A 12,124-nucleotide genomic window follows, 5' to 3' on the forward strand; every position below is an offset into this window, starting at 1 on the left:
TCACTGCATTAACTGAAACAAAGTGTGACACTCGAGCCAATAAGTGTCACCATAATGGGCTTCAATAACACAGAGCAAAGACATTCACAAACATTTAATCAGTGTGAAATGATTGCTGCGATTGACTTATCCACACAGTCTACACAATCAAGTGTGTGCTGCGTCACTGGAGGACTGCGGGACCCACAAACACCGGTGGTTCCCCTGCAGTGCGAGAGATCAGCGATGGGACTATAAACAGAGAGTGAGAGAGAGAGATAGAGAGAGGGAGGGAGAGAGGAGGAGAGAGGTGAGTGCTGCTGCAGAACAACATTTAGCCTGGCTGAGGAGTAAAACGGCACACAGCGGCACATCTGCTTCATCCAGGCATTAATCCTGTTGTGATAGCCATGGTAAGTTCACTTCTGTGCTCAAATAGTGCGGATCCGCTCTGCAGTTCTCTGTGCTGCGTGAGAACTGCAGGGATGACCACTGGACTAACCTTGAGAAAAATGATGCAGCAGCAGGGCTGTTTTTAATGTGCAATGTGCATGTGAGGTAGCTGCTTTAGTAACTCTGCTCCACTGAGGCCTGTCTTCATATTCAGATGTTACGTACTGCAGCAGTGCTGTTTCATAGGAGGCGGTTTTTCACAGGTGACACTGACTATGCAGACCTCTACAGTAGCAGTGCATACAGTAGCAGAATGCCCACCTGACTCTTTTATTTGGTTGTTATGATGATTTTTATTCCACCCACGGTGCAGTAACAGACCAACCTGTGTACTTGTATCTGAACATGTGCTGAAGGTTTGTTTTTCTGCAGAGGGCTGGCTTCTTTACAATCCATTACGCAGCATCACCACTGGTGTCACGTACTGTACAGTATATTGGGTCAAAATACACAAACCACTCACTGTAGTGATCTGTGCACCCACTACACACTGCACACTCACCCTTAACCTAGAGAGAGCATACAGATAATGAGCACTTCACCAGAATAAGCAGCAGTATTACCCAGGAGGAACTGTATGTGTGTGTTTCAGCCAGCTGATCCACCAGTGGTCACTGCCAGAGGAGATTGTTCATATGCAGCAGAGTCCAAAAGCCTGACACCACTTGTCAGACTTTTGGACTGCACTGTACTCTAATGAGAGTTTTAAAATGTGTTGTAGCTCTGTCATCCTCTCTTATATATGTCAATATGAACAGAATATTTCTTGGCATTCAAGCCTCCATTATATCTCTCTGTTTACCACTGGCATCTAAATGAAGCATATTTCCCAAATACTTCCTGTCCCTTGAACTGGCACTTGGCACTAAGGATAAAAAAGTGCCAAACAAGCTTTAAGTTTTGACTATCTCTTCTTTTCATATTGTGACTGTGAGCTACAGAGCTGGCAGGTTAAAGCTAGCAAGTGTAGCAGAGTGCTAAGCTATTTAGAGCATGACTCTCAAACCAAAACACAGTAACCTCATTTTCTTGTCTTGTGAAGGTAGTCTGTTGCCGGTCTTCTCACTTGCTGACCAGCTGTGATATCTGACATTTTAACACTTTAGCTTGAATTCTGGGTTTCAGCATGACTGAAGGATTTTACCCAGGCTGCAAGAGAAATGTGTGGTTATAGTCTACTGCTAATTTTTTTTTTTTTTTTACTGCATCATGTATTTACAGGAGGTCCCACTTTCATACCAAAGTTTCCACTGCTATCAGCTCTTTGGAGTGAATAGCGGGATGCCATACTGATGGCCTTGATATTTCTGCTTCCTTTCAACACATTTCTCAGTCTTGAATGTGCCCCAGAGATATCTGGGTGCTATTTCTTCAGGTTTCTCCACTTCAGGTGAGCATGTGATGCTTCTGTTTCTCTGTTGTGTCCTTTCCTGCAGTCCTCAAAGTGGTCTCAGTCTATGGCCTTTGGGAAAATGTCCTTTGTGGTTTTCACGGCTTTCATCCTGACCTCTGCCCTCTCCGTGACTTCCCTCCCTTCTGACATAGAAAAAGGAAGGAGGAAAGTGGTGCATGTGCTCGGTAAGGACATTGAATTCTTTCATATTCCACAGTGCTCATTCAGCTGTATTATGCATAGCAGAAATGTGCCCACATTTATTGAGGATACATATACTCTCTGTAGGCACTTTCCCCACTAGATGTGAGGTGGCTGAATGGTACAGTTTTAATAACATGTCACTTTTAGACTCATATTGTATAGCACCCATTAAATCTTCTCTTGGGCTCCACATTAAAGACCTAAGGTAGAAAAGCAAACTGGAAATGCAAAGCCACCAAACTCATTGTATTTTCTACTCACTTATGCTTTGAAATACTCACAGGTTTTAATGCAATATTTTTGATGGGGCAGCTGTGATAATGGAATGTATAAATACTTGACTTTAGCCACTTTTCTTTAGAGAATTGAGAATCAACACGTTGTCTTGCCATTTATAATAACACTGCACCACTGCAACCATTTCACCTGGGGACTGCAATAAATTCCACTTGCTAAGAAAACTGATGTCATTGCCGAATAAAATAATAGACTGCCGCCTGCATGAGACCTGGCTAAATCCTAATATGGCTTTTCTTGTATTCAAGGATATTCTCAAATGACTGAATTTCTTGTTCCACTCATCTAGTTTTGTCTTGATAAAACCGTTTAGAAGAGATTCATTTTGCTGCAGGGTTTACCTTGAAAGCCAAATACCACAATCTAAAATGATTGATTGCAAACTCCTGCATTGATTTATTTCCTTAATTAACAATACAGTACAAAAATTCTATCAGCGTGATATTTCTTCAAAACCAAACTTTGAAAGTAAAAAATATTTACAATGGTAAAGTTCTATTGTAGATAGTGAACTGCTTAATAATTATTAGCCAACTATTGCATCAATGTACAGGGGTATATACTTTTTGAGCAATGTAATAGTATGAAGGTATTTTTGGTGCACCTGTGGCACAGCAGCACCAACAGCGCCAACAGTGGAATTTTAGTTGTATACGATAGTTGCATACGTATCAGTAAATTTGAGGTCACAGAGCTCTATGAGTTGTGTACTTGTAGATTTTGTTTCTTCTATAAGCACAACACAACAGTTACACCTTCATACATTTTTAAGTATGGATGCACAAATCCTATTTTACAAGTCACAGATTAAAAAACTCACATTTTAACATAGGTGCAAAACACATTCACACACCCGTATCAAACAACGTGAAGTTGGGGACAAAGTTTGAATATCAAATGTGAATGTGAACTCAAGGGTTACCCATCTTTACAATAATTTCTCAAAAAATATTTGTTTTCTTTTATATTATTAAACCCCAAAGACAAATTGATAACGACAACTGCTTGAATCTGCTGCTGTGAATCACAGATGCTTTTCACCTCCAAATTCCAACTGAGATATTTGGTGCAAAACTGACCTGTCCATTGTCCCTATGGAGCAAAAGGCAGGCTTTAATATGAGAGATTGGCGGATCTGTCACAAGTCAACATCAAGTACACAACTCATGGAGCTCTGTGACCTCAAATTTACTTATTCACATATGCAAGTTATGCAACTATTGTATTTAACGAATATTTCCACTGTTACAGGTGCTCAAAAGTTTTGCACCAAAAATACCTTAATATAACAGCAACATCATTGATTATAATCTTGTTCTGCATGTAACATCTGGGTAATCCAACATATAAGTAGTAATATAAAAACAAAGTTAAACCATAGTCACTGGTTTAATGAAGCTGAATTAAGGACATATAGCTCCTAAGCATGAGATGCAGACACATTATTTGCCTTAAAAGTTACGTAAAACGGGGCGGTGCGTGGCGCAGTGGTTAAGGCGACCGCCCCATGTAGAGGCTACAGTCCTCAACGCAGGCGTCCCCGGTTCGAATCCCGCGTTGGGCAGACCTTTCCTGCATGTCATTCCCCCTCTCTCTGCTTCCCCCTTTCCTATCTCTACTATGGCTATCAAATAAAGGCATAAAAAAGCCCAAAAATATACTTAAAAAAAAAAATATATATATATATATACTAAAAAAAAAGTTATGTAAAACACAAAACTCACAAAAACCATTGCCTAATTAAACATAGAGAAGTAAAATCATCCTGTTGTGCATCCAGCAGGCTTCTCTAAACCTTGGGGCAGTGTTATGCCTGTAGAGGTTCACACTAACCCATCTTGAGATCCCCAGGTTCTTCACACACACATGCACCCTCACTAACTAGTAGCAGTCACTAGTTCAGTGATAGGGACACACACCCTCCCTGTTTGCAAACACCATCAGCTATTAATAGCAGACCCACTTCCAGGGCTGTTGTCTCCTTGATCAAATGTTAACATGGTGTTGTTTGTCTTAACATCATTGTGTTGCAGCGTGGCCTTCAGCATTGGAAAATAATGTGCTTAAAGTTTTGATCAAACACAACTTCATGCTTTCATGGTTACTGGTGATAAACAACTTTGCAGAGAGCGGTAAGCAGTGACAGGACTAATTGCTGGTTGGCATGGATAATAGTAGGTGCCTTTATCTGGTCACAACATCGCAGCAAACCTTTTGCAGCTGCTCATTAAATGTTTTAAATGTTTACACCACACTTGTCATGTGCGTACTCTTTGGTTGCCTAGGCACTCACTCACACGCACACACACACACACACAAATGCAAACAAACAGTGTCTGAACAAATGTCTGCCAAAAATGCAAACTAGGCCTTGTTATTGCCCATTTGGATTGTTGGTGAGGCCTGTGCTTACCATTAGTCTTGGATCATTTTGGTGACTTGCTCTCGGCAGAAGCTGAGGTTAAAATTTTGGAGTGGGAAATTTGTTGACAGATCTGGGCAGGAGAGAGACTGAGATGCACACTGGACCCTTTGATTTAAAAAAGAAGAAAAACAGTTTGCCTCCATTAATATGCTGAATGTTGAGGCAGTAATGTGACACCACTAGTAAACAGCTCAGCTCCTTATTTGCTGACACTGTTTCAATATTACAGGCATTGTGCTCTGATATCGCCTCACAAAGACAATGAGAGATTGAATTTTATGATTTGAATATGAATTGGCAGTGTCAAGGTTGCTTGCAAATAGCACTGAAAGAATTTTACTGTTCACATTTGAGTGATTATGGAGGATTCCTTCAGCATTCATACCTGTAATTTAACAAAGCTGCATTTATTGAAATATAGACTTTGGGTCATGAGAGCAGTACTTGTATCTTGTGGGAACAAATCATTATCTTTGCACACAAGATCACAATTTCTTATTATCTTATATTATATGCTGTATATACTATATACTGTCACCTTGCAGGATGGGGGCTCTGTGAAAAGGTGTGCTAACTAAAGTGTAACTTACTGTAAGGTAAAAGTTAAAAACCAGCTTGGCACAATTTAATTCTAAAAGTAAAGTGTTTTAAACAAGCTACAGTAGATAGTAGCTCCTATTACAGTACACCTACTGCGCATTGGAGAAGAGATTTGACTAAGACCATTGATTGGGCCCTGGGAGTCAGGCAGACAGACAAAATGTTCAACCTCAAGGTTAGGGGCATGGATATGGGAAATATACTGCAATATTTACTGTTCCAATTAAAGGGGATGTATAAATGTTTCCATTACCTCCAACTGTTGACTTTTAGCTGTTTTTGGGGAAAGGCAAGTGTTAAACAAGTCAGACCTTCCCCATTCTTCCACCATAAATCAAACCTTGATGACAAATTTAAAAGTTACAAATATCAATCATCAAATGCATGATATTGATAACGTTTTTGTCCTCTAACTTCCCACAGAGGACGACACTGGGGCAGTCATTGTGCAGACAGCTCCTGGTAAAGTAGTGACGCATCGTGGTGGCTCCATCACTCTACCCTGCAGATTCCATCATGAGCCGGAAAACACAGACCCTGCTCGCATCCGGATCAAATGGACCAAAGTGACAGATGCACTGCAGTTTGAGGATGTCTTTGTGGCACTCGGAAGGTAAATTCTGGATTTGCATTTTTTTTGCAACCTTTAGTTTCACTTAAATTTCAACAAAAACCTACAACTGCATGACGATTTGACTGATTGACTTCCTTTTCCTAACATTATGTAACATTAACACCCATCATGTTTCCATGGAGTGTATACTTTTATGAACTCACTCACAGAAAGAAAAAACATTGTTAAGCTCTTTTGAATAGAAGTTACCTGAAGAATGTATTGCTCATTGAGCTCTCAGAAACCGTTAGGAAAAATACATTTTTGTGAAATCTCTCCAGGCAGCAGCGTGTATTTGGAGAGTACAGAGGCCGCGTGTTTTTGGAGCAGGCGGGCCCAGGTGACGCCTCAGTGATCATCCAAAATGTCACACTGGAGGACTATGGTCGCTATGAGTGTGAAGTCACAAATGACATGGAAGATGATACCGGATTTGTCAACCTTGACCTAGAAGGTCAGAAATTATGTCCATCAGGGTGGGATGTTGTCAGAGCTATGACGTATCTAATATTCATCTTAAGGAAATTTAAATCGAATGCAACTGGATAACCATGTCCAGTTGCATTCGATTTAAATTTCCTTGAGATAACTATGACCTGGACAAATGAGAATATTCACAAATCTAATATTCAATATCTAAAGTGTTTGTCTTTTTTTTTTCCAGTACAAATGAAACTGAAATGAAATTCATAGTTCATCAGCCTCATACTCAACAGTTTGCTTGTTTTTGTCAATAGGTGTGGTGTTTCCCTACTACCCCCGTGAGGGGCGCTACAAGCTCAACTACCACCAGGCTGAGGATGCCTGCAAACAGCAGGACGCCATCCTGGCCTCCCACTCTCAACTACACAAGGTAGCCTATATTCACACCTCACATGGACAGTCTGTCATGTTCAAGGCAGGGAGAAGTCTCAGATCAGTACTAGTAGCCTACATGAATTTAAAGGTTTGTATTTGGATGTATGCAGCTCCTGCAGGCTACAACCATGAGTCATACAACAGCTTTAGAGCTGCAGCGAGACTAAAATTAAGAAAATGCATAAGCCCAGAGCTGAAATTTTACTGCAGGTCTGTCGTCAGATTTTAGAAATCCCTACACATTAAAGATCACAGTAATGGAGTTTTTGTCAGAGGAGATAAACCACATTATTTCTCCTCTTAATAATGTGTTTAATCCTTCAGAATAACTCATCACCCTACATTATCTGCTTCCACAGGCCTGGCTGGAAGGACTAGACTGGTGTAATGCTGGATGGCTGGAGGACGGCTCAGTCCAGTACCCTATCTCTCATCCCAGAGACCAGTGTGGCCGCAAGGACACCCCCGCTGGTGTTCGTAACTATGGCTACAGGCATAAAGAGGACGAGCGCTATGACGCTTTTTGTTTCACGTCCAAACTCAATGGTGAGAATCAGAGAGCTATGTAGGTTGATGCCTGCTGTTTTGTGCATGTGCATGTGTGTATCTGAAGATCAAAACTCTTTGTACACAATCATACACCTAAATGCAGACATCCAGCACAGTAAAAAGTATCATGACTTTAAGAGAACAAGACAGTAGCGGAGCTGGATTGTTGTGATACTGTATAGAAAGAGGATGTATCATGAGTGTTGGGCCATAGGGAAATGAGGCCCATGTCTCTAATCGCTGCCTGTGATCTCACAGGCCTAAGGCCATTGGATTTAGATCAAGCTGTGTTGATTCAGCCCTGCTCGGGCCACAGTGTCCGCTGGGTGCCGAACAATGCCTTTCATCTGAAAGTTCTTTGATTTACATCACATTCCCTCAGAGCCTAAGAGTGTCTCCGTCACACATGTCACCTCCAGGTTCATGAGCTCAAACAAACTTTGGAAAGTGGGAGGCAGGGTTATTTTTTGTAGCATGAAACTTATGTCTAGTCTAATCAAAGAAACAGTTTGTTAATATGGCTTTATTCGATTTCATGCTTAGAGTTAAATGAGAAACTGGATGCCAGTCCCACGTCTGTACAATGAGTATTATTCAGTCTTTTTTGTTAGTGTAGCAGGTGGTTATCTAGAAATAGGTGGTAAGCCTGGCTCTAACCAGACTTTTAAAAAACCACTTCCAATCTAACTGATAAATACATGATTTCATTTGTTTATTCTGTTTATTCTGAGTAAAAAGGTACAGGTTGTTGTTGTAAAGCCAGGGGACCAAACTATTTCTTTTTGTCCTGTTCAAGAAATTGAACAGACTACTAGTTACACATGTTAATGAATGAGCTTTAGAGATGCAAGTGGGTGGATTTCTGCAGCTTCAAAGGAAACCAGTCTCGCTCTTTGCCTCCTCTTCCTTTCCTCTTTCCTATTCCTCATCTTTGTCCATAGCATGTTTAACCCACTGCTGGCTTTAAATTCTCATCAAGCCAACAGACATGACAGTGAAGCTAACTATCATCCTTCCAACTTTTGTCAAGAAAGGAAATGAGCATATTTTTTGTAAAATGTAAAATTATTTCTTTAAGACATTTACCACATTAGTGAAATATAGCATGTCGCTGGTTGACAGGGAATTTTAAAAATGCAGTTTGAAAAACATGGCTCTAAGCCTGCATGCATCGCTTTGAAATTTGAAAGAGAATTCAAAACTTCTCATGCATTCTAAAAAAGTAATGAGAGAAAAGATAATGCTTTTTATTTGAATGGTAAACTCATCTTGGGACAGCCCAAATTGTGAGAAAAAAGAAGAAGAAGCAAGAAATAGGTAGTATGACAGAAACGTTAAATGTTTGTTCATGGCTTCCCTTGTGTGTTAATTATTGTGGACAGTCTGTTGTGGGCAGGAGGTTTCAGCAGTGGTCGTGACCGATACTGTTTCTCAGTCCAGCTGGAAGGTATTTACTGAATGTCCCCTGGGGAAATATGAGACAATATTCTGCCTCTCTAATAGCCACCAGTCACATAAACAAGCACAAAATCAATAGCTGAGCCAAGTGCAGAGCTGAGGTTGCAGACATGGTTTTCATGATCGCAGTTGTTGGGAGAACTCTTGGTTAGGTCCCTCCTTTGTGTTTCCTACGAAGGAAACACAAAGGAGGGAGAGGGTAGGAGAAGCTACCTTGTGATCCAAAACAATTCAGCCAATCAGGACACCCACTTATTTGATATTGCCAGGCAAAAAAGTCTCCCCAAGGTGAGATGAAAGTAAAAATGGAAGCATTTTAAGAGTAATGTTGAGCTAGAGTGCTGCCTGCTGTATTGTCTTTCGATTTAAGCATCGGCTCAGACAGTTGTTTGAATGAGTTGATATTCTGAACACAATCAGGCGGAGGGGTCAGGAAAACTGAGAATATCTGCCCTCAGGGCTCCGCTTGTCTCTGGGGCTTCTCTCTCTCTCTCAGTCGTGCCTCTCTCTTTCTTTCCTCTTACACTCCTGAACAATGCACTACCTCTGTTTCTTGTCACCTTTTCACATGTTCTTACAACAAACATCCTCTCCTCTATCTCAACATCCCCCCAGGCAAAGTGTACTTCCTCAAACGTTTTAAGAAGGTGAACTACGGGGAGGCGATGAAGGCCTGCATTCGAGATGGTTCTGCTGTGGCCAAAGTGGGTCAGCTGTACGCAGCATGGAAGTTCCAGCTTCTGGACCGCTGTGAGGCCGGTTGGTTGGAGGACGGCAGCATCCGTTACCCCATTGTCAACCCCCGTTCTCGCTGTGGAGGATCCCAGCCAGGCGTACGACACCTGGGCTTCCCTGATAAAAAATTCCGTCTCTACGGGGTCTACTGTTTCCGCAAGGCCAAGGATGAAAGAGCAGGTGGTACTCAAACGACAAAAAGCCCTAAAGATAGTTTGACAAGGAGGAAGAGCAGCAACAGCATCCCCATGAATGCCACAAGGGTGATATAAAGTAGAAAGACAGAGAGCAGGAGGGGGGATGCATTTTAGATTTGACTGCAACAACTGTCGCCTAGCAGCCTGACTCCATTCATCGCTTTTAAAGTAAAACACTCGCAGACAAGATGTACTCATTTGCAGATTTGCCAGAGAAAAGTGAGGCTGTTTAAAATTAAGGGTGACATCTTTATTAGGGTGATTTTGCTTTCCTCTACAGTTCAGTCAATCATTTTAAGTCGAGAGTATGTTAGCACATCTGTTGCCGGAAAACTGTAAGATTAAACAGCAGCTTGATCATCACTCAGGCACACATCAGATCAGAGAGTCTGCCATGAATATCCTTGTTTGTGTGTATGTGGAGCATATTTTTGGCCTCCACTGTGGCTCCTGAGCTCTAAGCCCCAGTCTGAGCCAGAATGCCAGCGCCAGGGTAAAAACATTCATTACTGGGTGAGACGGGATGATCTGCCTCACTGTATGGAAAAAATCCAAGATGCCCTGTAAGTTTTGATTGTACAAAGTGTAATTGCCTGTAACCGGTTGCCATGCTTGGTTAGCAACCCTTTGGCACAATGTGAGTCATTTTTCTCATTAACTAAGACCTGGCAATCTCATCGACAGAGCTGAACAGGCCAAGTAGTAAACATTTTACTTGCTCTACAAATATTTGCACTTTAGAGCTTTATTTTATGATAGCATCTTAGCTTGGACTTTAGTGAGCATGAGTTCTTTGGCTTAGACTATAGTGACTGAGGCAGAATTAGCAGAAATACGCCGCTACAATAATTGTTGTTTACCTTATGTAATGCACTTCTAAGCTATCTGAACCATCAATTGCACTATAAGTGTTACATGAACATATCTTTATTACAGAGTATGTTTGCCTCTACAGAATGAATGAATGTGCGGAGAAAAATAAAAGTCTTGAAATTATTCGTTTGAACAACCTATTTGGCTGCAATTTTTTTTTTTATGAATAAGTGTTAAACGAAAGGAGCAATATTACAAATGCTGCTACTGCAGTGTCTCCATATAGGTTATAGGAGGGCTACTAAATGGCTGGATCAGTTTCAAGGAGCATCAGTCAGCTATTGTTGTGCTGAAAAGACAAGAGGTTACAGTATGACCTCTGAGCAGTGCTACTTCCTCAGGAGGTTGCAGTGAGCTGTATAAATACAGTACAAGAAAAGACCTGCTAGAGACAAGAGTTAAAATTGGTGTTTTCCACCACTGGAGCTGTGTGATGCTGAACTTGCAAGTCGCAACATTTCATTCAGACAGGTAGTAAACAGCTGTTGATGCTACCACTGGCTATCTAGCGATAGTAAAACATACAAGTTGCTCCTGTAAGGGGGTAGTGTAGTGGAAAGCAACTCTCTTGTTTTGCTTATTCCTTTCACTTCTTCTCTTCAACGGAAGTAAGCATGCCACCAAGCTAGCCCCACTCCAACCAGGTTTGGTTTATTACATGTATTAGCACCAAACATGTGTGGATGTCATTAGTTTTACAAAAGCATTTTACACAGTAAATTGTGACCTAATGATGATATTTCATTTATATTTTACTGCAAATTACACAAAGTCAGTGTCATGGTGGTACTACAGCAAAAGGCATGCATACCAAAGCAGTAGGATGTAGCCATGCAATTCTGTAGTATCATGTAAATCCAATTAACAGTCACTGAGACATTTACTACAAAACAAAAATGTAAACATCAAAATAGTACAACAGGGAAGGTCATGGGTTTACCAACATCAGTAGGCTTTATCCTCAGTTTAGATTGGTTTAGTTTATTATAACAGGACAGTGTACAATACCATTAGTCAATTGTAAAACAATGAAAAGATGGTTGTACCAGATTTAGCCTCTAGGGCTAATTTCCATCTGTAGTCACAACACTCACAATACAGATCACAATAAAATACACATCGCAAAAAATACACATCACAGTAAAATACAGGAGGAGCCCAAGACATAGAACGACACAGGTGAACACTTGAACAGCACAGAGGCACCGCACAAGTAGCCCCATGGACAACAGGGGGACAATGTTGAAAACACAGACATACATCTCCTCATTCAGAATGTAGGAAGACAGATCACCAAAGGGTGGGCCAGCAGCAGCTCCTGGGGCCGATAAAGTGCAGGGAGTTTGCATGTACATGATTAGTTAAGGCTGATTAGTTAAAGTGCTAGTTTTCTAGAATAAAGTGCTGTTTTCCCCATTTGGGATAGTTAAAGTGCAAAATGCTCATAGCACCAGGGAGATTAAAATAATAATGGTAATAGAAATGTTAGC

General features: G+C 41.0%; 1 protein-coding gene across 1 annotated transcript; it reads left to right on the top strand.

The window, feature by feature from the left end:
- The first annotated feature begins 174 nt into the window (after window positions 1-174).
- On the top strand, window positions 175-10,767 carry hapln4 (hyaluronan and proteoglycan link protein 4). Its single transcript, XM_085773891.1, has 7 exons — window positions 175-392; window positions 1,869-2,010; window positions 5,775-5,964; window positions 6,246-6,418; window positions 6,702-6,817; window positions 7,182-7,368; window positions 9,445-10,767. The coding sequence occupies exons 1-7, from the start codon at window positions 390-392 to the stop codon at window positions 9,834-9,836; spliced, it is 1,203 nt and encodes a 400-aa protein (XP_085630017.1). The 5' UTR covers window positions 175-389; the 3' UTR covers window positions 9,837-10,767.
- The last annotated feature ends 1,357 nt before the right edge of the window (window positions 10,768-12,124 follow it).

This window comes from Trachurus japonicus, chromosome 4, assembly GCF_045865225.1.
Source record: "Trachurus japonicus isolate A0001 chromosome 4, Traja_1.0".
In the NCBI taxonomy this organism is placed as follows: Eukaryota; Metazoa; Chordata; class Actinopteri; order Carangiformes; family Carangidae; genus Trachurus; species Trachurus japonicus.